This window comes from Eublepharis macularius, chromosome 14, assembly GCF_028583425.1.
Source record: "Eublepharis macularius isolate TG4126 chromosome 14, MPM_Emac_v1.0, whole genome shotgun sequence".
In the NCBI taxonomy this organism is placed as follows: Eukaryota; Metazoa; Chordata; class Lepidosauria; order Squamata; family Eublepharidae; genus Eublepharis; species Eublepharis macularius.
Window position 1 is genome coordinate 69,696,722 of NC_072803.1, and position 27,498 is coordinate 69,724,219.

The 27,498-nt window shown below is 46.2% G+C and overlaps 1 protein-coding gene and 1 long non-coding RNA gene across 4 annotated transcripts in view; one reads left to right on the forward strand and one right to left on the reverse strand.

The window, feature by feature from the left end:
• The first annotated feature begins 1,065 nt into the window (after positions 1-1,065).
• Positions 1,066-27,419, forward strand: LOC129341936 (uncharacterized). The gene is made up of 4 exons (XR_008598179.1): positions 1,066-2,441; positions 4,856-4,990; positions 12,272-12,403; positions 26,969-27,419. It is a non-coding gene; the product is annotated as an uncharacterized LOC129341936 (long non-coding RNA).
• Positions 8,300-27,498, reverse strand: part of GPSM1 (G protein signaling modulator 1) — an 85,131-nt gene continuing 65,932 nt past the window's right edge. For all 3 annotated transcript variants that reach the window (XM_054997289.1, XM_054997288.1, XM_054997290.1), the window contains exons 10-14: positions 22,893-22,963; positions 21,919-22,089; positions 20,248-20,407; positions 11,754-11,962; positions 8,300-9,731 (exon numbers count right to left, since the gene is read on the reverse strand). In XM_054997289.1, coding sequence (XP_054853264.1) covers positions 9,513-9,731; positions 11,754-11,962; positions 20,248-20,407; positions 21,919-22,089; positions 22,893-22,963 — 830 coding nt within the window. In that variant the 3' untranslated portion in view covers positions 8,300-9,512. The remainder of the gene's footprint in view (positions 9,732-11,753; positions 11,963-20,247; positions 20,408-21,918; positions 22,090-22,892; positions 22,964-27,498) is intronic.

Below are 27,498 nucleotides of genomic sequence, written 5' to 3' on the forward strand. Positions count from 1 at the left end.
AGCAGCTCTGAAGAACGGCCCAGGTTCCATTCCTGGCACCTCCAGTAAAAACGGTCAGATAGCAGGTGATGAACAAGACCTCCGTTTGAGATCCTGGACAGCCACTGCCCGTCAGACCTCGATAGACCAGTGATCTGACTCAGAAAGCAGCTTCATATGTTCAGCTGTCCAGCTCATGCCAAGGTCTTCCATTCAGCTCGCGATGGTACAAGACCTAGGCTGGGACAAGGAAGAATGGGGGCACAGAATAAGCAATTTGGCCATTTCTTTCTCTCTTAGCTTCAGAAGAGGTTCTCTGCTAAACTTCCATGCCTCCAACCTGGTCATCTTCTTGCAATGCATTCAAACCTTCACAAAGAGGGGGTGAGGGGCATCCCCAAGGCAGTGTCTGATCCCCGGGGAAAGTGTGATGTTGATATGTGTGTGTATGCATGCACAGGCACAATACAGTTGGCTCCTGTTGACAAGCCCAGAATGGTATGATGTGGCTGCCAGGCAACCATGCCTGTCTACTATCCCCATACCAAGAGCAGCCCAGTTTCTTCTTCCAGAGCAGGTGGATGATGCTGTGTGCTTCACAGCCCTTCTCTTCCTGGACCTGAGTGGCAACGGAGATGGACCAAAGGATTGTCCCTTCCTCTGCATGGAAGTCTTCCTCTGCCATAGCTGGTGAGATACAAATGCAAAGACTAGAGAAAAGAACTGAACTGTAATCCAAACTGACTGAGGCCAACGTGAGAACAGAACAGGGCAGAGCAGTGGAATCTGCTTGGAGCCACACGTGGGCACACGGTTCCCACTGCTGGGGCTAAAGCTGTCTTAAATTCTTCAGTTGCATAAATAATTTACAGGCACCTACTAGTGATTTGTGAACAATGGAGACTACGAATGGATTTGCAATGCAATAGCACTGCCGTCTTCCGTTGAGGATGGGCTTTCCCTTCTCAATAGGCTGATGCTCCAGTGGTAAAAGCAGCGCAGAGGCAGGCAACTGCACTGTAACAGGAATAGGGCAACCAGTAATATAACATGATATTTGCCAGGCCTAAGGAGTAGGAGTGTGCAATCCAGATCCGGGATAAAAAGCAGGATTTTGGCTGATCCAGCAAACTCTGGCTTTCCTGATTCAAACCAGAGAATCCCAGATCTGATCTGGGAACCTGAATTCAGACCCTCAGATAAATCTGGGTAAACCTGGGAAACATGACTTCAGCCTTCCTGGGCTTCTCCCACTATTTTCCAAGAGGGAAGGGGGAGAAGAGGGGAGTGAGTAGTCAATCTGTGTAGGACCTCTCCTTGTCTGCCTGGCTTCTGTGAGTGACACTGGTTCTGTGGGGCTAAGTTGCAACTGTGTCCCTTGCTTCAGTTTGATATGGATAGAAAACAGGGTTGCACTTACCTGTAACTGTTGTTCATTGAGGTCTTCTGTGCATTCCCACATGGGACTGCGCTTGCGCAGGCCTACCAGCCGGAGGATTTGTAGCTAATTTTTACCACTAGAGGGCGCTCGACGCCTCCCAGAGTGCAGGCGTGGCTGTTTCTCCACCAAAACAGCCCCTAACCGGGAGGCACGGCACCCTCTGCCCCCAGCTCCTCTTGCCGCCGCACTCCTCAGCATGAAGAGCACCAGTGGGGAAGGAGGGAGGGCATGTGTGCCTGCACAGAAGACCTCAGTGAACAACAGTTATAGGTAAGTGCAGCCCTGTTTTCATCGTTGGTCTTCTGTGCATCCCCACATGGGAGATCAACAAGCTTCTCACCTGCACGGTGGAGTCTCCTCTTCAGCGAAAGATGGATTGCAGGATGGCTGTGCCCGCTGTTGTCTCTTGTCTGTCAAGGACGTCTAGGGCGTCGTGCCTCACAAAAGTGTCCGCCAACAACCAAATCGCTGCCCTGCATATGTCCAGCAGAGGGACTCCTTTCAGGAATGCTGTCAGATACACCCCTGTATATCTGCCATGACTGGATGTTTGCATAATGTCCCGATCCTCTGAGAATGTATAAAGGGCTCCTACTTGCTACTTGGTTGCAATTAGGTTGCTTAGCTCGCAGGTGTTTTGCTTTCGTTTTCCCAGCCGGCTTGAGAACGTGGCCTTGAAGTGCCAGCTGGAGCCAGTCCTCTCTGAGAACTGTGATGAACTCATCTCTCCCTGTTCCCTTCTCCCCGCAAGCCTGGACCCTTCGCGCCAAAACCCTAACGGTCTCCCATTCCCAGGGGCAGGAACGTTCCCCTATAATTAACACTGCTCATCCACCTTTCGTCACTTCTGCCAATGACCCTGTCTGAGCACCTTGATACTGATACATCTCTAATAAAGCAACTTTAACTTTTACATGAGTGTCTGAATAAAGCGCTTGGGGACTTATCTGGCAAGACCTGACAAACACCATCGATGTCACCTCTGACCTCATGGAATGCGCACGGACTCCCAAAGGACTAGGTAAGTTGGCATTCCTGTAACACAATCTAATAGTCTGCACAACCCATTGTGCAATGATTTGAGCACTCGATCTCTTCCCTTTCTTTGGGCCTGCATAACAAACGAACAGTTGTCTATCTATATGGAAGGCCTTAGTACGGTCTAGGTAAAAAAAGGATAGCCCTCCTAACATCTAGGCTGCGGAGCGTTCTCTATGCCTCATCCCCCGGGTTAGGAAAGAACACTGGGAGTGACAGCTCCTGCATCACATGAAAACGCGACACCACTTTAGGCAAAAACTCCAGCCTAGGTCTCAGGACCACCTTCTCATTATGTATTTTAAGGAAAGGCTGGTCCATTGACAGAGCTGCTAGCTCACTAACCCTCCTAGCCGATGTTATTACAACCAAAATTGCCACCTTCATGGAGAGTTCCCTGAGGTGGCAGGTCACCAGCGGCTCAAATGGGCATGATAACAGTTTAGATAACACTAGTTGCAATGACCATTGTGGAACTATCCTCCCTGTTGGAGGAAAAAGGTTCAAAAAAACCCTTCATGAATAGCTTTGAGGTGTAGTGAGAAAATACAGACTTCTTATCGACTGGGGCATGGAAGGCCAAAATCGCTGCTAGGTAGACTGTAATAGAGGACATGGAAAGTCCTGCATTCTTCATATCTAACAAGCATTCTAAGATTAGAGCCAGGGGACAGGTGAAAGGGTCAACCCCTTTCTGTGTCACCCAGACTGTAAATTTCTCCCGTTTGTAGTCATAAGACTTTCTGGCTGACAGTCTCTTGGCATTCTAAATGACCTCTGCCACTCTGGACGACAACTGCCCTACTGCCTCAGTAGCCAAGCTGTCAGTCTGAGTTTGTTTAGAGCATGGTGATGCACCCCTTGACATAGGATCAAGTCCGGTTCCCTGGGTAGGTGTTTGAAGGTTTGGTTCGTCATCTGATGTAAGCAATGGAACCAGGGTTGTCTGGGCCAAAAGGGTGTCACAACTATGGCTGTCATCCTTTCTGCTTGCATTTTGCTCACCATCCTTGAAATCAGCGGGATAGGAGGAAACGCGTAAAACAGACTCTTGGACCATGTAACCTGAAAAGTGTCCCCTAGGGAACCCGGATCTGAGCCCCCTCTGGAACAGAACAGAGGGGCCTTTCTGTTTACCCTGGTAACGAACAAGTCTCTATCCAGTAAGCCCCATTCTGCAAATAAGGTCTGATATAGCGGTTTCATGTGGACCACCCGTGGGAGTTTGAGCTGATCCTGCTCAGTCTGTATGCGAGCACATTTTCTGCACTCGGTATGTGCACTGCTTGAACATGTACACCATGTTCTATGGCCCACTTCCATAAGGCAACCGCCTTGAGGCACAGGTGGTGAGACGTTCCCCCTTGCTTGTTCATGTAGAACATAGCTGTGCTGTTGTCCATCAGCACCTACACCCTTTTGCCCCTGACCATATCTGTCAGGGCAAAACGTATAGCTCGCAGCTCTAGCACGTTAATGTGTAGGAAGAGCTCTTCCCAGGACCATGTACCATGGGCTGTAAGTCTCCCACAATGTGCACCCCACCCAGCAGTAGATGTGTCCATGGTAACAGTTATGTCTATGCGAGGTGAGCCAAAGGATATCCCTTGCATCAGATTATCGTCGACTAACCACCAGCTCAGGCTCTTAAGAACCAGTCTAGGAATACTAAACTTTCTTTCCTGACTATGAATTGAGGCATGTTAAACAGATATAAACCAAAGTTGAAGCTCCCTCATACGCAACCTGGCCAGGGGTGTGACCGCTGTGGTAGAGGGCCACAAGGCCTAATAACATCTGGATTCGCCTAGCAGACTGAAACCTCTGTTTCATGAACATCCTAACCATATCCTTAATTTTCGAAGCCTGGTCAACGGGTAAGAATGCTTTGTTCAGTGAAGCAGCGAGGACTGCACCTATGAATTGTACTTGTCTAGATGGTACTAATCTAGACTTCTTATGGTTAACTATCAGTCCCAAATCTGAACAGGTATTTAGTGTTAGTGACACTTGTCTATTCAGATCATCTTCCGACATGGCTGAAATCAACCAGCCATCTAAGTATGGATCGATGGAACAACCCAGCATCCTAAGGTGGGCAACCACCACCACTACGTATTTAGTAAAAACCCTAGGGGCCATAGAAAGCCCTAAGGGAAGCACACGGTATCGCTATATCTTATCAGCACACGGAAACCTCAGATAATTCCTGTGGGAGGGGTGGATGGCTATATGAAAATATGCATCCTTCAGGTCAATCACTGCGAACCAAATATTAGGGGGCAGTAAAGTCATCACCGCACTTAACGTGGTCATCCTAAATTTCTGTACTTCTATGAACTCATTCAACTGTCTTAAATCCAGAATGGGTCTGAAACCCCAATCCTTCTCCACTAGGAAGAAGTTCGAATAGAAGCCTAACCGCTCCTGCTTGTTGGACACCTGCTGCACAGCCCCCTTTTAAATGAGTGCCTCTAGCTCAGCCAAGAGTTCAGGTCGTGTGTCAGGAGGTGATTTACCAGGAAGATGCAGGTAAGAGAACTCAATTTTATAACCATTCTCAATGATGTTAAGAGCCCAAACATCTGTGGTGACAAGGGACCAGGTTACATAATAAACAACCTGTCCCCCAAAACTGGCTCAGAGTCCCAGTCTAGTCAGAACTGTTTTGGCACATTCTGCTGCTGATCTTTGCCAGGTTGGGGTGGAGAGCTCGAACTAGCCCTGTTAGCCATGCTTCCTCTTGGGGGGGGACCCCCTTTGCTCACTTGATATGACCGGTTCTGTGGATACACATAGGGCTGGTACCTATATGGTCTGCCTTTGTAGTAAGGCTGGTGCCTATATTATGGTTTCCCCGAGCTCTGTTGCATTGGTGGGAGAACACCATATGACCTGGCTGTCAGTCTATCCTTCCTTTTCTGTGAAAGGTAGTCAGCTGTCTTTTCCAAAAAGAGGGATTTACCCTCAAAAGGGAGGTCCTCCGCCTTGTTCCTGGTGTCGACTGGTAGAGCTGTAGATCGAAGCCAAGCATGCCTTCAGAGGATGATCACCAAAGTCAGTGCTCTGGTCACAGAATCAGCCGTGTTCCAGCCCGAGTTCATCTGGTGCCTTGCTAGCCTCAAGGCCTCCTCCCGTATGACTTTGGCTAGTGGCTTTTGTTCCTTAGGGAGTTTATCATGGAAAGCTGTCACTTTCCCACACAAGAAGATTTGATAAGCAGCCATCATCGCGGCATACTTGGAGATCTTGATGGCCAGAGCAGCAGATGCATATATCTTCCTTCCAATAGCATCCAACTTCTTTCCCTCCTTGTCCGAAGGCACAGAATGCGACCCTTGCCTTTGGCGAGATTGCATCTCTTCGGTCACTAATGAAGGAGGGGGGTGAATCAAGAGGAAGGGGCATGAATCATCCTGTGTCTTGTAGAGCGCCTCCACCTTCTTAGTTGAAGGTGGATTTGAGGCTGGCTTCTCGCATAAGGAGTCCATGAGGTCCACGAAGCCCTCAATGGCAGGGAAGGTCACGTTAGCTGCAGACCCTGAGTACAGGTGCCGCAGGATCTTGTCCTTATGTTTGGGGTCCAGAGATGTTATGTCAATCTCTAACGCTTTGGCCATCCTCTGAAGCAACTCAGTATAGGACCTGAAGTCCTCAGTAGGAGACTTTTCGCAATGGTCCCCCAAGGTCTTGTTGGGGGACGGGTCCGAAGGACCTCCTGGGCTTGCTTCACCCCCAGAGGGTCCAAGTTCCAGGTCTCGAAGTTGGTAGGCCATTGCAGACTCTGGGATAGAGTGAGGTCTCCTCGATGGTTTGTAGAAGGACCCGTAGGAGATCACTGACTCTATGTGGAAAGGTTCCCCAATATCTATGTCAGGGTAGAATCTCAAGGAGTGTCCACTTGAGTAGCCCCATTCCAAGTGAGTGTGATGACTTCTTCTGAGTGATTTCTTTCTCAGAATCTCACCCTCCTCCATAGAAGATGTCACAGAGGATGATCTGGACCTTGGCGAGGGAGTCCTCGGAGGTTCCAGTATCTCCAGATCCAACAAATGTCGGTCCCGCACCTGGTCGACCCTGCTTGGCTCCTTGCTAGAGCCATGCTTGGTTTAGCCCGCTTTTTTCTTGGTGGTTCCAAAAGGATCAGATCTGATGCCGAGGTCGAGGCTTGAGCCTGCACCAGAGTGGGCGTTGCGGGCACCAGACGAGTTGAGTGTGTTGATTTCGAACGTTGGCTCTGAAACGTCTGCGGGTCTGAGTGTGCAATCTGCGCAATCTCGGCTCCAACTGCCACTTACGGTTCCGACCAGAGTCAGACTGGCTTGACGGCTCTCATGAGGACATTTGGATTTGTGCTGGCGTCGGTTCCGACTGAGACGGCTGGGGCAGTGGCTTCAGGGTGAGGTCCAACTATCCCGCGGTGCTCTCAGCCTGGATTGCTCCTGCAGCTTTAGGCTTTGGGCTTTCCATGGCCATGGCTTTCTTCCAAAGTGCCGCTTTCAAATGGGAGGGCCTCTCTGTTCTTGCTTTCAGGGTGAAAGCCCAACAGATTTTAAATGCCTGATTGTTGTGCCCCTCACCCAAGCAAAAGAGACAGAGCAAATGCCCGTCCGTCTTTGCCATCTTGGTGTTGCATTTAGAGCAAACTTGAACAGGGCTTTATCAGCCATGGCTCCTCTAAGAGCAATTCTATTTTCCTTTTTCTGGGTGAAGACAGAAGGTAGAACTCACGAACAGCTCCAGCTACCAAACCTCTCACGGCAGCGGCAAAAGAGGAACTGAGGGCAGAGGGTGCCACGCCTCCTGGGTAGAGGCTGTTTTTGCATGAAAACAGCTGTGCCTGCACTCTGGGAGGCTTCGAGCGCCCTCTAGTGGTAAAAATTAGCTACAAATCCTCTGGTTGGTAGGCCTGCGCAAGCGCAGTCCCATGTGGGAATGCACAGAAGACCGACAATGAACTCTGTTTTGATGTGATTCTCTGGTTTGAAGTTGGTCCCCTTGATTCACTTTGGTTCTGGGGGGATTCCATCCATTCCCTTGTGTCAATTTGGTTCTGCTAGACTTCCTCTGGGTCGACGTTGCAGTTGGGAGTGTGCCCCTGGCAGGCTTGCTCACGCGTTTGTGCTTGAGAGCCTGCTTGGAAATGTTTCCCCCATAGGAAACAATGGAGAGTGGTTGGGAGCACCTTCTTCAGGGGCCCGTAGAATTGGACCCCAGGGTCCAATCTTCCGGAAATTTGAGTGGTCTTTAGAGGTCAGTCAGGAATAGGTTTCCTGCAAATTTGGTGGAGACTGCTTGAAAGATTCCCCTCCCCCACAACCTCCTGGACACTCCCCCGTTTTCCCCACAGGGAATCATGGCCCGATAAATCTGGGATTCTCTGCTCTGTCTTAACTAGATCAGGGAATCCTTCCTGAATTTCAGAAATACCAGCTTTTGGGGGGATCTCTAAACTCAGATCCAGATTTCCAGGGGTTTTTTTTGTTTTGTTTTTGGTGTATACCCCTACTAAGGAGTTCAAATGCATCCAACAGGGCCAGGGTAGGAAGAGGTGTTTGCCCACCCCCAGTGCGGTGTAGTGGTTAGAGTATCAGTCTAGTACCTGGGAGACCTGGATTTGAATCTCTACTCTGCCATGAAAGTTTGGGGGGTGACCTTGGGCCAGTCACACATATTCAGCCTAACCTACCTCACAGGGTTGTTGTGAGGATGGAATGGAGGCAAGCAGAAAGATGCAAGCCACTTTGCATCCCTGTTGGGAGAAAGGTGGAGTAAAAATGAAGTGAAACAAATAAATTAAATAAACCAAGCTAAAAATGTGCAAGAGCTGAGTGTATCATAAATTATTTTAAATTAAAATTCCTTTAATTGGCAATTAAGGCTGAAAGGTAACAGAGCCTCCTACTCAGCAATGAATTTTATATGTAATCAGCTTGAAAAAGAATTATGAGAAGGATTACAACTCCAAGCCAACTTGCTGGCCAAAGTGTCCTTCTGAACAGCGGAATTATTTGATGGGCAGCAGAGGGTCCTCCTGGTAGTACTGGAAGCGCCCACTTCAGCTTCACGCTGCCCATAGCTCCTGTTGGCACCAGCCCCCTTGGCTTGCTGCTGCGGCTTCCCCTCCACAAAGACTAAACCCATTTATTTTTGAGAACTCAAATGCTGAGCTGAGACAAAAGCAAAGCCAGTTCATGCAAAACAAGCTTGTTTGCAGATAACGTTCTGATTACCACCATTTTTATGAGAATTCCAAAACTGAATTGTCCAGGCCCAGAACTGAGATTTATAGGAGCTGGAGCACAAACTGGAGAGCCGATGTGCTTGGCTGCACCATTCAGGTATCCCAAAGCTTGCTTATGGCTTACTCGCTGGCACAAGGGCGAGTTTACCCATTGGCACAAAAGTCTGAGTCGGCTTGCTGCATCAGTCCCTCCTAGTCCAAGCAAAGGCTTCCTGGCATTGGAAAACATGGCATGAAGGCAAAGACTGACCCCACCATGTTGTTAAGACACTTCCATTCTTTGTTATCGAGACTGATAGCCAATGACAGGTTTATCCTCCATTAATGTTTCTAATACTATCAATGCAACAGTTCTCTCTCTCTCTCTCTCTCTCTCTCTCTCTCTCTCTCTCTCTCTCTCTCTCACACACACACACACACACACACACACACACACACACACACACACACACACACACACACACACACACACACACACACACACACACACACACCATTGCTGTTCTTAGCACTGTTCTTCGTCAAGAGATGAGGCTGGGCTGAAGAGAAAGCTCATCTTCTAGAAAAAGTTCGTATTCCCGGTCCCACTGACCGGGATGACCTTGTCTTGTTGTGTAGCCACTTCTGAGTACAGCAGAGGGCAGGGCAAGATGCAGCCATGTGTTCACCACCCTCTGCCCTTTTCTCCAAGGTGAGGTGGCACAAAAGGGAACTGCTGGGTGCCCGGGGCGGGGGGGGGGGGGCAGGACTCAGCAGTCTGGTGGGCGGCACGCCAGATCGGGGTCGCGTCCTCTCTCCTGCACCGGCCCCTTAGCTGGAGCTGGGCTTGGGCTGCTGGTCCAGCTGCTCTTCCTCAGCTGGAGGCTCTTCTGTCTCCTCCTCCGGAGCAGAGGCCAGGTCCACCCGCTGCTCATCTATGCGCTTGGCTTGGACACGCTGGATGAGGCTGAAGAAATCCTCGTCTGGCACAGTGGGGCCATGGGGGATGGAGCTGGGTGGAGCACACCTCTGGTCGTCTATGCGGGATGACTGCAGAGGAGCAAATAAACTAAACTTCAGGAAGGGGAGAGAAACTGGGCAAATCTGGCAGAGACTGAGGTCATGGACAGACAAGAGAGATCTTTCTACAAATCTTAGAAAAGCCTGACTTCCCCTCGTCTGCAGGAAAAGCTGGTGTGTGTGTGTGTGTGTGTGTGTGTAATCTGCTTTGGAACCTCATTGTGGAGAAAGGCAGGGTATAATGAAGCAAATAAGTATAGCTGAAGATGGGGGGCAGATAAAAGGTAAGTTGGTTAATGAGTGGGAAGCAGAGAAGGAGGCAGGGGAAGTTTTAGCTCATGGGAGCTGCCAGGAGGAGGGAAAGAGGAAACAGGAAGTGGAATAGAGGGGGAAATGAGGTGCCCCCAAGTCCTTCCATGTTCCTCATCATGCAACTGGGCCCAGCCCAGCTGGCACCACAAAACTAGGCCCAGCCCAGCGACTAGCACCCTGCGAATTGCCAACTGTTTTCCAGGGAGAGGCTGTTGGGAGATGGAAGAAGGGAAAGTTGAAGGCAGGGGGGCAGATAAAGGTAGGTTGGCTGGTGGGTGGGAAGGAGAGAAGGATGCAGGAAAAGAGGGTGCTGAATGGAGGGTGAAGGTGCTGGCATACTTTGCTTTAAAACAGGACCACGTCAGCTCCTGGAGAATAAGTCTGTCAGTGGCAATTGGATGTGGAAACACAGTGATCACAGCTGGTATATTTTTGATGCCAGAAACAAGCCCCAGGGGGTGGCTGTCTGATGTCCTTCTGGTTCTGGGTACCTGGGCAGCAGAGATGGCATGCTAGGGAAGGTGAAACTTTGGCTTCATTTGGAAATGTCGTTGCCTCCTGAGCATGCTGTAAAGAGCATGTAAACACAGTTTATCTTGATTTCAAGAAAGGCTTTTGATAAGGTTCCACATAATATCCTTGTTGACAAGTTGGTAAAATGTGGTTTGGATCCTATTACGATTAGGTGGATCTGTAACTGGTTGACAGATGGCACCCAAAGAATGCTAGTTAATGGTTCCTCATCCTCTAGGAGAAGAGTGACAAGTAGAGTTCCTCAGGGATTAGTCCTGGGACCTGTTCTGTTCAAGATTTTTATAAAAGATTCAGATGAAGGAATCGAGGGAATGCTTATTAAATTTGCAGATGATATTAAACTGGGAGGGGTAGCAAATATGGTTGAAGACAGAGTAAGGAATAGGATACAAGATGATCTTGACAGGCTGGAAAACTGGGCTTGCATCTCCCCCCGCCCCTTCTTTCCTTACAGGTGCTGAAAAGGTAGTGATCCACTCAAAGAAGACTCCCCTAACGACAAGCTTGCTAAACATGTTCTTCTTGGTGTGATGGCAAAAGAGGAACTGAGTGAATGAGGCACTGCCCCTCCTGAAGTGTGGGTTGTTTGGGTGGGAAGGCCATGCAGAAGCACTGGGAGGGGACAGGTGCCCCCGTGTAGATTTAAAGCTACACAGTCCTACCAGTTGGCGGGCCTGTGCATGAGCAGCCCCGTGTTTGCCTGAACAGAAGACTGGAAATGAACTACATGTTACACCTGCCGCCTGGTTGCTGGGGAGACTGGCGGTAGGAGGCCAGCTGCAGAGTCCCGAAGGGAAGTCAGTTTAGAAGATGGCAGGAGTCTGATGCTGGTTGGGACTGTAGCTCAGGGGGAGGAGGAGATCCTGCATTCCCCTCGTGCTGTTTTCTGACCCAAAATGACCCTAAGGAGTGTTATTTGCCCTGGGGAGGGGGCTTTTGCACATGCAGTCTCCCAACAGGGCAAATAATGCTCTCTTGGCACCGTTTCATGTCTGGGAAATGGTGTACGTGGGGAGGGGAGGTATTAGCCCTCTTGTCACTGTGTCATGGTTCTATCTAGAATTGGACCCCCATGGCATTTGTAAATTGAGCTCCTACGGGGAATTTGCACCTGGCATTCTGCTGCAAGTCCCTGTGGCAGCTGTAACATGTAGTTTGGCCCACAGTCTTACCTCCGTTCCAGGAGGTTCTGCAGTATCAACAGACCTGGCATTTGATGAGCATGTTGAAGAAATCGTCGCCGGGCTCTTGCAAATCACCTTCCCTGTGGAGATGGCCCAAGTTGTTCGGTGTGATGCGCAGGCCGGGCAGGCTCTCCACGCTTGCGCGCTGGTCATTGAGCCGCCGACTCTGGGAGCTGGCAATGAGGTCAAAGAGCTCCTCAGTCTGTGGAGAGGCCATGGACAAGGACTGAGCTGGCAGGTGGGAAAGAAAGGGTAACATTACGATCCAGGAAGAGAAGCCAAGGGTTTAAAGCGTTATTTACAATAAACCAATTAAAAATACAGCATTCATTGGCACAGCAGGCCACTTGCTAGCTTACATAGCTTTGGATGCGGTAGAATGACGTATCACCCCAGGTATCTGTAATAATTTTACACTGTACAATGTGAACTTTGAATTTGCACTTTGCAAATGTTCAGAGGCTAAGTACAAACTCCTTTTACAGGTCAAAATGCTGCAGAACATGTTTTTGTCTCTTTTTCTTTCCTTCCCTGTTTCAGGCTTCCAAGGCAGCAGGATGATAATCATCAGGCTAAGAGATGCAACTCAAAATGCCAAGGGGGACGGGCAGGGAGGCAGATGCAAGCAAGGAGGGCCAGCAGAATTTTCGATGGACTTTCCCCTTCTTCCTGGTAAATTCCTCTTAAGAGGGAAGTGGTCACGGAAGAAGGTTAGACATTCGAGACACATGAAAACCAGGCTCTCCTTGGTCAGTATGGGGCTAACAGAATGATGTCTGCTTTTTCCTGTCTTATCTTGGCCAGCACTCTGGTGATGATTGGTAAGGAGGGAAAGGCGTAAAGTAGGCTCTTCAGCCAGGTCTGATATAGAGCATCTATTCCTTCTGCCTCCTTCTCTTTGAGCCTGGACAGGAACCTTGACACTCTCCTGTTCTTGGCCGATGTGAGCAGGTCCACCCCTGGTGTTCCATAACGTCTGGTGATGTCTTGGAACACCTGGTTGTTCAGAGGCCACTCCGCCTGGTCCACATATTGCTGGCTCAACCAGTTAGCTCATGTGTTTAACATTCCTTGAATATGTTGAGCCTTTAGACCCTATAGGTGTTTCTCTGCCCATTCAAAAGTCTGGATTGCTTCCTGAGGCAGAAGAAGAGCTTTTGTTTCCCCGTGACATGTGTGCCTTTGCTGTTATGGTGTCTGTTCTTACCAGCACGAACTTCCTTTGAATCTTGGTTGTTGTGGATTTTCTGGGCTGTATAGCTGTGGTCTTGGCATTGTAGTTCCTGATGTTGCCAAGACCACGGCTATACAGCCCAGAAAATCCACAACAACCATTGTTCTCCGGCCGTGAAAGCCTTCGACACTATATTCCTTTGAATCTGTTTCTGAAAGGCTATTAACGCCAGTTCTATTGCTCTGAGCTCCAACCAGTTTATGCTGTTCCATCTCTGTGACCACTTCCCCTGAACCCCCTTGCCTAGGCAGTGGGCCCCTTAGGCTGGCATCTGTCATCACTGTGACTTATCGGGTCTGGCAAAGGGGAACTCCCTGTGATAGATGGGTCAGTGATGTCCACCATTTTAGAGAGTTCTTTAACGCAGTATTCAGCGCTATGATTCTGTGTCTTTTCTCCTTTATGTCCCGTTGAGAAGGGATTAGGGTCCACTGTAGTGTTCTTGCATGGAATTTTGCCCAAGTCACTAAGTTTATCGTTGATATGAACAGACCCCAACAGTTGTGCTGTTTTGACGTAGGAAGGTTGTTACAAGGGTTTTTTTTATTTTTGCCATCCTTTCCAATGGCAGGTAAACCTTTGCTATTATAGTGTGTCTGTCTTGGCTCCCAGATGTATTATGCTCTGTGATGGCAGCATCTGACCCTTTTGACTGTTTATCAGAAAACCATGGTCTTGGAGAAAGTGAACTACTGTCTGTGTGTGTGTGTGAGTTGCACCTCACCCTTTCCGGTGCCCTTATTCGGATATCATCAAAATAGGAGTACGCGCGTATCTCCTGTTGTCTCAAGGCTGCCACCAAGGTACTTATTATTACCTTTGTAAATACCCTTGGTGATGAGGACAGACTGAAGGGGAGAGCCTTGTACTGATAGTGCTGTTCCCTGAAGGCAAACCGAAGGTACTTCCTGGATGATGGGAGTGTGGGAATGTGTACGTAGGCTTCCTTGAGGTCCAAGCGCATTAGGAAGTCTCCCTGCTGTAGTGATTGTAAAATGGATTGCAGGGATTCCATTTGGAATTTTTGTTGCATCACCTAGAGATTGAGATCTTTTAAGTTTATTATAGCCCTCCAGTACCCTGATTTCTTGGGGACTATGCTTTCCATCACTGCCTGACTGAACAAATGGATAACTTCTTCCTGCATTTTGTTCTCTAAGTAGTTAGAGCTAGACTCTAGCTTCCTCCTGGAGCGGCAGGGCTATTCAAAGGGGAGGGACCTCTTGCCCTGTCCCTGGAAGGCATACACAAATTTGCATAGCCCTGCCTGAAGCAAGAGGAAGCGTGACCTAACCAGCTTGGATGCCTTCCCCCACTGAAGGAGAAGAGACACATTAGAGATAAGTTGTTTTCAGTTGTCTTTCTGGGTTTTTTTTGCTTGTTTTCAAATTTCTGCAGTACTTGCCCTAGTGTATTCTTTATTGACCATTTACTGAATGCTCCAGCCATGGATTGTATTGACCCTACACTGTGTCATTTCTCTCTGCCTCTACATCTTACTGCTCCTTAACTTAATAGTTTTAAGCAGATTACTAAAATATAAAAAACTAGACAGCATTTAAATGGTTGAGAAAATCAATCACAAGCGCATAAAATTTTGCAACTGAAAGAGTGATGGGTCTCCTATTATCTACACATATAACTAGCTTGATACCCGTGCTTCGCTATGGTATTTAACTACTTTAAATCCAGTTATAATATTTATGGGTAGGTAATGTTTTTGGTTTGGGGGGGGTGGGGGGGTTGAGTTGGTTTTGTAGTATAATAGCATAGTTCCCAAGCTTCACAAAAGTGTTTGAATAAAGCGAAGCATGTTGATGCCTAAAACTGATGAAGTGAATTTCGAAATGTAACATTTATTGAAGAGATTTTTAAAAGGATTAGATTGTTATGCAAGAAATAAAGTGAAAAATACGTACAACCTTATTTTTCTCCTGAAGGACCTCTTTGTAGACTTCACTGGTGGTTTCCCGCACTTTGGAGCTAAGGGGGTTGTGTTTCATTAATGATGGCAGCCTTGTCTTTCTGGGGGGGGGGGTCAGAATGGCACACATGCATACCACTCATACCATCAGAGAACTCCTTTGAATTTAAGAGACTGTAGTTCCCCCTCAAGACCTGCTTTGCTATGACAATCAACAAGTCCCAGGGGCAGACACTGAAGGTGGCAGGAACTGACTTGAGGGAGGTCTGCTTCTCACATGGGCAGTTCTAGGTGGCCTGCTGCAGAGGGAGCTCACCCAGCAGCCTGGTGGTCCTATCACCTGAGGGGGAAACCACCAATGTGGTCTACAAAGTGGTCCTTCAGTAGCAAAAAAAAAAAAGGTTGTACATATTTTTCACTGTATTTATTGCGCTACAATCTTTTCTGAGCCCAGAAAATAGACACTGAGAGATCTCTGTCTTTTGGTGCTACACCTCTGAAGATGCCAGCCACAGCTGCTGGCGAAACGTCAGGAACTACAATGCCAAGACCACGGCAATACAGCCCAGAAAACCCACAACAACCACTCTTAAATAACTGTTATGTTTTGAATTTCACTTCATCAGTTTTCGGCATCAACACACTTCGCTTTATTCAAATACTTTTGTGAAGCTCGGATACTATGCTATTATACTACAAAACCAACTCAACCCGCCCCCCCAACCAAAAAATGTTACATACCCATAAGTATTATAATTGGACTTAAAGTAGTTAAATACCGTAGTGAAGCACGGGCATCAAGCTAGTCTTCTAATAAAAGAGGTCATGTCTCCATATGAACTATATTTTGGAGCAAAGGAAATATTAAAAGATTCCTAGCCTCAGAAAAATAGCCGCATTAAAAGGTCAGGTGATACAGTGTCCAAACTACCGCCACCATGGTCGCATAGTCTGTCAGAGTATGGTACCCTATGAGACTGCCCTTGCAGAACTCTAGGTGGGAAGGCGTGCCAACATAATGCATGCCTATACCAAAGAACAGCCAAAGATGAACAATAGCCAGGAAGCTGACCAGGTGGAAGAATACCAACAAATGGCGTAGAGCAAACACGTCATGCTCTACAAATAGTGCTGTTATAGTCATACCTAAATAAACAGTTTTTAATCATGCTCATAGCTTCCTGTCTGGTGACTGAATGGAAGGAATCCAGGGAAAGACTTTGGAGCTGCAGTCATTGCTCTGAAAGTCTATCCCAATGGGAAACAAACGTGTCCTCTCTAATCAAGCCAAGGTAGCCCTCTTGGATGTCAGAGTGTATGATTTTAACTTTTAGGGGAAAACCCTTCATCCAAGCTCAAGCTTCAAGAGATGATTGTCCCAATTCGGGAGGATGACCTCCGCTACACAATCTGGAATTCCAGAAATAGACTGTAGGAATTTAAGAAGAATTGAATCAAAGGACTTGCCTATTTTATCGATCTAAATATACGCCTCATATAAACTTTGTGCAGCCATCTTGGCATTGAAGAGTTTAATGGCTGATGGAATATATTGAGCCCCAGAGGAATAAAAGAAGGGACAGATTAGAGATGTTGCTGTTGTAGCTAGCTTGCACTGACCAAGTTAATATTTGATCAAACCAACCCCCTGCGAATTTAAAACAGGGGACCTCCTTGATGTTTTTACCATGAATTTCCCACTTACAGTGTGCATGAGATTTTTTACTGACGATAGCTACCCTGTAGCTAGCAATATATTGAGAACAGCGATTCTGGGAGGAGATGGCAGAACTCATCATTAATATATGAGTTAAACAATAAAGGGGCCAGCGCATGTACGCGCATGTGCACGCGCACACGCGCACGCCCACCCCTACCTCACACTCCTTGCTGTAGGGAAATTACATTGGTAAGTTGTCCGTCCAACCCATAGTGGACTTGTGCAGTGGGGTTAGAATACAGAATCTCAATCAAAGCTAAAAGTCTCTTGTCAATAGATGTTGATTTTAGATTATGCCACAATCTGGCACAGGGTACACTATCAAAAGCCACCTTCAAATCCATGAAGGCGGCAGCAAGAATTCCCAGGTTCTTTGTTGTACAGTTGATAATTAAGAAATGTAGTGTACCAGTTCTAAAACCAGGCTGTTCCCTCCCCAGGATTTTATTAGTTTTCAGCCAGTTCAAAAGTGAATAGTAAAGAGACAGAGCACAGAGTTTCCCGACCACGCATAAAAGGCTAATTGGCCTGTAATTGGGCGAGTCTGCTTTGTCCCCACTCTTATAAACTGGTATAATGATAGCATGTATCCAAACAGATGGCATGACTCCTGTTGCATTCATCTGGGAGAAAAAAGTTGCCAATATATCTTTCCCCCAAATATATCTTTCCCGGTATACTCCTGCAGAGGTGAGGGGGTCTCTGCTGTCTTTTGCTGATCGTAGCATCTGTTGTATTTTTCGGGTGGGTCTGAATACTGCTTGAAGGTTATGCTTTTTCATAAGCTTTCCCATCTGATCAGTAATTCCTTTGATATATGGCAAAAACACTTTTCCTGTAGGTGACTGTTTTTCCTTGGTTGTTTGATTCATCCTGGGTTTGATTGCTCTTCGGATTTCATTTCTGGAGTAGCCATTTGCCTGAAGTGCGTGGTTTAGATGATTAATTTCCTCATTGAGAAAGCGCGGTATACCGTATACCCTGCAGCTGTGGACAAGTTTACATCGGGACCACAAAGCGTAGCATCCAGACAAGAATAAAAGAACATGAAAGACACTGCAGACTTGGACAGCCTGAAAAATCAGCAGTGGCTGAACATAGCCTAACTCAAACAGGGCACAGTATCTTATTCCAGGACACCAAAATACTGGACAACACTTCCAACTACTTTGTCAGACTGCACAGGGAAGCCATTGAAATTCACAAGCATAAGCAAAACTTCAACAGGAAAGAAGAAACCTTAAGAATGAACAGAGCATGGGCTCCAGTTCTGAAAAACACCAGGCCAACAAAACACTCCACACCCGACAATAGCCCTGCAGAGAAGATTAGCACATCAAGCACCAATCCATATGCAAAAGAACCTCCTCAGGATACAGTGAAGCCTCCCGCCATTAGCATTCCACACCCTGGGAAACTCTTACAGAATGACTCAGTGAAGCCTCCCGCCATTAGCATTCCACACCCTGGGAAACTCTTACAGAATGACTCAGCTCAACCCCACCCCTCCTGAGTAGATGCAAATGACCTACATCTTTTCCACACTGTGACACTGAGAGATCTCTGTCTTTTGGTGCTACACCTCTGAAGATGCCAGCCACAGCTGCTGGCGAAACGTCAGGAACTACAATGCCAAGACCACGGCAATACAGCCCGGAAAACCCCCAACAACCATCGTTCTCCGGCCGTGAAAGCCTTCGACAATACAATACATTAATATCTGACATAGAAAAAGAGAGCTGGAAGGGGCCCATCAATCATTTAGTTCAACCCCCTGCACAATGCAGGAAATTCTTAGCTGTCTCCCGCCTCGCCTCCCCCTCGCCAACCTCCTCTTGCATCTGGAAGAGACGCCGCAGCTGTGCCAAGCAGCTCCTTCTGCTGTGCTGTTCAGTCCCCACTCCCCGCTGTGCTCACTTGCCCCCGACATAATGAATAACGTAGGGGGTGGGGGCAGCTCTTCTCGTATGAAACATCCATACAAACCTCTCAAACGAGAGAAGACCCTAAAAGATTGTCTACAGTATCATCCTCTTGCTCTCCCCTGTGTTGGAAGGGTTGCAATGAGGTAGGATCCTTCTCTCATTGTTGGTGGGGTTGTCCACGGATAGCCACATTTTGGAAAGAAATATTGGAAGTAATAAAACAGATTACGAGTTACGATATTCCATTATCGCCTTCAATGATATTTCTAGACCAATGGAATATTCCGCAGATCCCAAAAGCTATCAGGAATCTTATAGCAATTTTTTTAGTTGCAGCAAAATCAGCGACAGCTTCAGTCTGGAAACTAAAGAAAGTGCCAACTAAAGAGATGTGGCTCTCTAAGACATGGGACCGTTTCACCCTGGATAAAATTGATGACAATCTCCTCAATGCTGAACGCTTTCCTGCCAGGTCTAATTTCTATGACAAATGGTTCCCTTTTCTTGAATTTATAGACATGCACGATTTACATCCCAAAATAAGAATTGCTCAGACGTTGACTCAGTTTTCTGATATTTGGTAATATTATGTATGCTTTGTTTAAAAGTTATTGTAATGTTCATATTCTTCAAAACTTGTAAACTATTATTGATTAGTTGTTGTGTTACAGTTGATGTTCATCGTTGATTTCTATTTGTTGTATGTTATAAAGCTTAATTAAAAAAATTATTTAAAAAAAAAAAGAGAGAGAGAAGACATGTTTACACTGCCTGTGTGCATTCTTCATCAAACCCTTGTGAAAAGCTGCTTGCACGTCCGGTCTGCACAACATTCTTTGGCAGTAAACCCCGCAGGCTTGTTAGGCACTCTCCCTTGGAGCCCCGGCTGACCAATAGCTGGGCTCAGGAGGTGGCGGATGCCGAGCAGCCAGGCGGCCCTGGAAGCAAGACAGCTTCCTGGGGACAGGCAGGTTCCTTTTGCCTGTTAAAAGCTTTTTCAAAAACGGAACATTACGTTACCATCGGATTCTTAAACTCCTATCTCCCCACCAAAGCTGACAAAGACACGGGGCAGAAAAGGAAGAAAGCAAAACAGGGAGGAAGGAGGGAAAAAGCAGCAAGATAAATATGCCTCTGGAAATATGGGCTCTGATTGCTGCTGTAATATTTCTCCAGTTCTGTAATCCCATTTTGTTGCTTTGCTCTTGTATTTATTATACTTTTTTAGATTTGCATTATACTGTTTTTAATGTACTCTAATTTTGCATTTGACGAAGAGAGCTGTAGTTTTTGAAAGCTTATGCCTCAATAAAGGTGCTACTGGACTTTTTACTATTTTACTCTAATTTTGGAATCCAGTTTTATTGCATTGTTGGTAGTATGTCACATGGTGTTCTTATTGCACCATTTTTAATGGCGTTATCTGCCTTGAATTTCAGTGAGAAAGATGGGCTATGTGAGAAATAAACAAGCATAAGAAGAACAAGCCAAGAGGAGGCAAGGCAGAAATGGGGCCATGGATGCTTCTGGGGGAGTCTTCACAGGTGTGTTTACCCCACAGGCAACTGCTGTGTGTTCCCGCAAACCCTCTACAGGGCTCGCCCCACCATGTGGCCTGCCTCTGGGTCTGCCCTTCCAAAGCTCTTAGGGGAGGAGAGGCCGCGTGCCTTTCCTGCCTGCTGTAACAAACAGAGCGGCCCGGCCTGTGCTTACATATTCTTTCCTCCAGGACAGGCCGCGGCACAGTGGAAGCTTCCCCTGTTTTATTCTGGCGTTCCTCCAATGTACAGCGCTGGTCATCCATTCGGTTGCTCTGGAATTTACTCAGCAAGTCAAAGAAGCCCTCCTCTTCTGAAGGGACTCGCTTGATTTTCTGGAAAGAATAAGAAAAAAAACAATGATAGCACAACCCAGAACTGGCTTTCTGCAGTCAGACAATCCAGAACCAGACTCTGTAGAACTCAGCTGTTCCATTCTTCCTTTCAAAAGGGGACACTGAAATGCCATGAATCCTATTTTCCCTGGCTTGCAAAGATGCTCCTGAGGCTAGTTTGATCCAACTCCTTTTACTACACAGTTTTACTGGAGGGTGGGGTGGGGTGAGGAGGAGAGTCCTGCTGGGTCAGACTCTAGTGGTCCAGCAGCCTGTTTCACACTGTGGCCAACCATTTTGCAGCAAACAGGGCACAGAGGTGGGGGCCTTCCCCCAGGGCCGCCTCCCAGCACCAGCATGCAGAGGTTGGCTGCCTCCGTTTACAGAGGTTCCCTTCACTCGCCACGGCTCGTAGCCATTGATGGGCCTCCCCCCTCCATGAATCTGTCTAATTCCCTTTTTAAACCATTTACGCTTGTGACCAGCACTAGATAACTGAAAACAAATTCCACAAGTTAAGTACTCATTTATTTTATTTTTATTCATCTTTTTTTGCTGAAACTCAAGGCAGATTACAGGATTACAACACAGACACCAAAAGATATTCACAGCTGTGAATTAGCACTAATTGAAAAGGGAAAGCGTTGCCATGGGTGAATCAGTTCGGAAATTGTGATCTTGACTGTTATAAAGGAGGCCAGGATGAAGGGAAACCGAAACGAGCAACTGTAGCTGGTGGGCTCGTTGCCATCTACCGGGAGATCCTGCGGGGGATCCTGTATGTGCATTTTGGAATTAGCCGCTTTGAATATTCACAGTTGTATTAACGGCTGCTTTGAACTCGTTACTTTGTCGTCTTCACATGTAGGACGAGTACGGATTTAAGTATTATTTCCTCTCAAACAGTCTACAAGGGAGAGGATTTAGCTGTGCAAAAGGAACTGGCGTTTGCTACTAACAGTATTTTGGGAGATGTATGGATTTGTATATAAGTTACTGTACGATTTGTATCATTGAATGAACTTGTGCAATACTTTATGAAAATTTGTATACTCTTGTATTTATACAATGGGAATGTCACTGTAATTAAATTCATTTTGATATATTTATTGTAGAGTGTGGGGTTTCTGGGGCGTTTCCCTTTGGATTTTTGTGTTTCTTTGAAACAGCAAGATTCGAGTCCAGTGGCACCTTAGAGACCACCAAGATTTTCAGAGTATAAACTCTCAAGAGTCAAAGCTCCTTTAATCAGATTCAAGTAGAACTCTGAATAAGGAGCTGTGACTCTTGAAAGCTCATATCCTGAAAATCCTTAAGGTACTACTAGACTCAATTTGTGCTGTTCTACTGCAGACCAACAAGGCTACCCACCTGAAATTTGTTTATTTGGGTGTGCTTTGTATATCTTTTCTATCTAATACAACACAATAAGCACTAATGAAGCCTGGAAGAAAAGCAGCCCTCCCATGTTTAGATGGACTCCAGCAATAAAAATGCCACTGTCGTCTTACCAGCTGGACTTGGACATCACTGGCTTCCAATGGGAACCCACTAGACATTGGAGGTTTTGTTTCCAAAATGGTTTGGCTTTCCCTGTGTTTACTGGATAAGGCAGGCAGCGGCAAATAATCTCTTCCAGGGGTCTTCAGGACTGTCAGGTGATGCCTCTCTCCGTTCTGGTCCTGGAAACAGCAAGAAACATGGTCACAGATGCAAAAAATACATTTCTTATGTATAGTATTTCTATGCTGTTTTTAAATAGACACTATGATGTTGGAGTACAATCGTGCAAATAAGTTTTAAAACTTTTTAATAGCATTATCTTAGGGAACCTGGAGGCAAAAGAAGCCTTCATCAGGCCCAGAAATGGGAATGGGAGAGCAGCCAAGACCCAAAAGAGTGGGGCAGGGGACTCTACATTTTGTCAGAAGTCCGATGGACCTGCAAGGCAATGGGCAAAGGAGAGGGCCAATGGTCCAGGGAGAGAGGAGCTGTATAGAAAAGTATCTCATATTTTCAGCAGGGGTTAATCATGCAGCTTGAACTTAACTTCATACCCCAGAAAAGCAGATCACCATAGCAATTCATTTTGTTAGCTGATATTTATCAATGCCACTTTCAACATTTTGAGCCTGGGCTTTGTACAGCATCATGGCTGGTTTAGACTTCTGCCTCCTAGAACACACTGAAGAACTCTCAGCCAGAGACTAAGCCTGGACTCTGAAATGCCGCTGAAGGGTGGGCAGAACAAGGCCCAGCTCTCATCTTTCCCACAAAGAGTCTTGACAGCACTCAAGGTCAAAACATGGCCCTTGCAGCTTCCCAAGAAAGAGTGGCTTTCAAGCTCCCATTGCTTAACCCTCTTGGTTCTAACGTTATCTGCTAATTACAGATTTGCAGGCTAGCACAGAGAGCCAAGAAGCCATTAGGGCAGCCAAGAGAAGCATTATCAGCTCTTACAGTTCCCATCACAATCTCCCATTACCTTTTCAGGGGGGAAATGAAGGACCCCAGGGTTGTTCATGTTATTCCTCTGGATCTTCTTTGGTCGGGCCCCTTAAAAAAAAATCAGAGCAGCTGCCACCCAAAATCAACTCTCAGAACAAACAGACAATATTAAGTTCACAGCACAAACCATTTCCTTTTATATCTTTAAAATAACAAGTAAACTGCACCCAGAGCTGCCCTGTTCTGCACATATCATGTCTAGCATTTATGCTATAGGCGACAGAACGTGCCTAAAAGGGCCACAAGAACAACAACAAAAAAAAGCTTGGGATTGGTTTCCAGAGGGCTGTTCCTGGGATTATGCATTTGGAATTTTCAGGGACTGTCCTACAAGCAAGATGTTAGACTCTCATCAATTCCTGCTCACGAAAACTTGTCTTTTAAAACATCAGCAAACTGATGCAACATTGCTCATGTGAATAACTCTACGGGATTCCAAATACAATCCTACTGAAGCACACAGATATTTTTGCAGGCTGTGGCTTCGCTGTGCCTCAGTCTACCCTACATGGCCAAAGGAGTGTCAACTCGGCTTAACGACTTTAATGGCCCTTAATTGTTAGAAAATGCTTTTGTTCAAGTGGCCACCCGGGCTTGGAAGAGGTGCGCGTTCTGCCTAGCTAGAGGAGCAGGCAGGTGTGTGTCTGTATGAAAAGGAAGTTCAGTTTGGATGCTGGAAGGAAGCAGGCAGACAATGCTAGAGAGCCTGCTGAAGCACTTTGGGGGTGTTCCAGTCTGGCAAAACTAAAGTGGGATGAGCAGATCCACCTGTGCTGCAAGAGCAAACACCCCAAGTTTCCACCGTTCCTTCCTTCAAAGGGAACGAAGCTGGATAAGTTCTAGTCCCTGGGACTTCTCACCACCTAGAGAAGTGAGGTGTACATAACACTTCTGTCAGGAGTGGAACTGTGTTTCCATGGAGAGAAACTGTGAGCTGGCATGACTATTCCTAAAAACAAACACAATTGTTGCTTGAAGCCAAGTTCCACCAGTGGCAAAGCCAGCAGACGTAAGAGCAAAGGCAGCAAACAAATAAAATGAAAGACAATTTCCTTTACTTCTAATAATCCAATAAGCCAACAGCCTTGGACAAATGAAAAATAATTTTGAAGACAAGTCACAACAGGTTTCATTGCAAATGACAATTTCCCAGCAGATGAGCCAGTGCTTAACATCTCAGCACGAGGGGTCGAGAATCTGTGTTTCTTCCACCAGTGCAGGGGACTGAGGCTGACCCAGAAGCCCATTTGCAGAGTGTTTATTGAAAATATTTATATCATTCCTTATACTTAAGATGGATAACACAAGTTGCAAGCTCACAAAAAATGAGTCGATTAACAAAATAAAAACAATACACAAGTTAGAAAGCACAGATTAAAAGCACAGCCAAATCTGTCAAAACAGTTATTTTAAATTTTATTTACCTCATTTATAACCAACTTTTCTCCCCAATAGGGACTCAAAGCGACATACATCTTTCTTCTCCTGTTCACTTTATCCTCACAACAACCTTGTGAGGTAAATTAGATTGTGAGCTTAATTAGACTGACTCAAGGTCACCCTGTAAGCTTTCGTGACAGACCCGGGTCTCACTGATCCTACTCCAACACTCTAACCACCACACCTTACCAGCTCTCACAGTGGAGTTTAGACTCCACCAAACCGAACTATCCTGAGTGCCTTCTAGATTACAGCTGGTGACAACACCCTCTGCACCCACTCTGGTAGGCCCTTCCACAGGACTGGGCCTACAATGGGCTACGCCCGAGACCTTCTTGCTGCTGAACGGACAACACGGAGAAGGCTGTCTGAGGAGTTTAACTGTTGCATGGCAGGTCTACTTGGAGATGCAGTTTGATAAAATGCTTTAAAGTTAATAACCTGCACTTTGAACTGAGTCCAGAAGTAAAGAGGTAGCCAGGGCAGGCTAACTCAGCTCTGGAGATACTTGTTCTGGGCAGCTGAACTCAGGCAAGAGTCTCCATGTAGAATATTGTACCAATGGAAACAGCCCCACAAGTAGCCCATGACAGCAGTCCAGTTTGAAGGTAGCCTAGATCAGTGTGGCTAGCTGGGTGTACAGAGTATAAATAAGGGGCCATCCTACAAGCCAGAGTAATTCGCATTCAGGAGAAGCTGAGGAGATCCAGGAGTGAATGAGCAGCTGACCTACACGTACAGGAGGATGTACAAGAAGTTCCATCTCACTGGAAGTCTGCCAGCTGAGATGTGTGTAGAAAACATCACAAAATCTCAGCTGGCAGAGAGAATGGATTACCCTGGAAAACGAAAGACTTTTGAACCTGGAAGGACATGACTTTTTGATGGGCTGGCATGCATTTCTCTGGTATGAAAAAATGGGAATACCATAAGTACTTTAAAAATCATTGGATAAGGAAGGCATTAGTGATGGTTTGGGAAGGAATAAGACCTGTCTTTTATGAGAAAATCCCTTTGTGGGTCTCCCCAATCGAAGCATTTACACAACCTAACTTGAAGAAAGAGGGGAAAGCCCCTACCTGCAAGGTACTGTTGAAACCAGGTGGTCTATTAAAAAACCCAAAAGAAATGACAGAGTTAGACATTGAGTTGGAACGGTGGGGCCAGGCACAACTGGAATCTAGATATAAAAAAGACAAGGTAATGGGCTTCTACGAGAATATTGACATGATAATGTGTGGTGCCAATGTTAAAACAATAAAGAAACTATATAGTATGCTTTTAAATGTAAAATTGCAGGGGGAGGAAGTTAAAGATACCACGATAAAATGGGCAGAGAACGTGGGACACACAATTGACTTAGAGCAATGGTCACAAATGTGGAAGGGCAATTTAAGGATGTCAAAAGCAGCCTCTTTGAAAGAAAATATTTACAAAATGTTTTATAGATGGCATCTAACTCCTGTTAGGATAGCCAAAATGTCTTTAAATATGTCAAATAAATGTTGGAAATGTGAGAGTAACCCGGGTTCATATTATCATATGTGGTGGACATGTAAAAAAGCAGCAGAGTTCTGGAAGATGGTCCACAAAATGACTCAACAGATAGTTGGTTGTTGTGGGTTTTCCGGGCTGTATTGCCGTGGTCTTGGCATTGTAGTTCCTGACGTTTTGCCAGCAGCTGTGGCTGGCATCTTCAGAGGCGTAGCACCAAAAGACAGAGATCTCTCAGTGTCACAGTGTGGAAAAGATGTTGGCAGGTCATTTGTATCTACTCAGGAGGGGTGGGGTTGAGCTGAGTCATCCTGTAAGAGTTTCCCAGGGTGTGGAATGCTGATGGCGGGAGGCTTCACTGTATCCTGAGGAGGTTCTTTTGCATCTGGATTGGTGCTTGATGTGCTAATCTTCTCTGCAGGGCTATTGTGGAGTATTTTGTTAGCCTGGTGTTTTGTAGGGCTGGAAGCCATGCTCTATTCATTCTTAAAGTCTCTTCTTTCCTATTGAAATTGTGTTTATGCTTATGAATTTCAATGGCTTCCCTGTGCAATCTGACAAAGTAGTTAGAAGTGTTGTCAAGTATTTTAGTGTCCTGGAATAGGATACTGTGTCCTGTTTGAGTTAGGCTATGTTCAGCCACTGCTGATTTTTCAGGATGGCCAAGTCTGCAGTGTCTTTCATGTTCTTTTATTCTTGTCTGGATGCTACGCTTTGTGGTCCCGATGTAAACTTGTCCACAGCTGCAGGGTATACGGTATACTCCTGCAGAGGTGAGGGGGTCTCTACTGTCTTTTGCTGTCTTTTGATTGTAGCATCTGTTGTATTTTTCGGGTGGGTCTGAATACTGCTTGAAGGTTATGCTTTTTCATAAGCTTTCCCATCTGATCAGTAATTCCTTTGATATATGGCAAAAACACTTTTCCTGTAGGAGACTGTTTTTCCTTGGTTGTTTGATTCATCCTGGGTTTGATTGCTCTTCGGATTTCATTTCTGGAGTAGCCATTTGCCTGAAGTGCGTGGTTTAGATGATTAATTTCCTCATTGAGAAAGTGCGGCTCACATATCCGTCTTGCGCGATCCACTAATGTTTTTATTTTCTATTTTTTGTTTTTTAAGGATCGTTGCTCTGCAGAGCACAACGATTTGACTCCCTGCAGGAGCAGGGCCGGTAAAAACTGCGCGCCAGGGAAGAGCCCTCCCAGAGGGGATCGTCTGATTCCACCGACCCTGCTAAGGAGGAGGAGCTACTTCCCATCAGTCTAGACTGACCCGCTCCTAGACCACGGGAGAATCTGATTGAAAGGATTCGAGACAGCTGAAATGGATAAATGGTTGAGTTTATTGAAACAGATGGACAATACAATATATAATGACATTTGGGACCCATTTTATAGCTGGATTCAGAGGAAATCTGAAGAAACCTAGCTTTCAGATAGGATGAAGATTTTTATGGACATTATTTAAAATGAATGGGAAAATTTGCAAATAAGCAGCTGATCTGCAGAACACATTGAAGAAATATATTAGATTGTAAGGTGCAATGTATTAGTCATATATAATATGAATTTCTTTTTCCCATCCCCTATATTCTGTACCCCTTATCTTTTAGTTAAAAATTTTTAAAAAAATTTAAAAAAGAAAAAAAA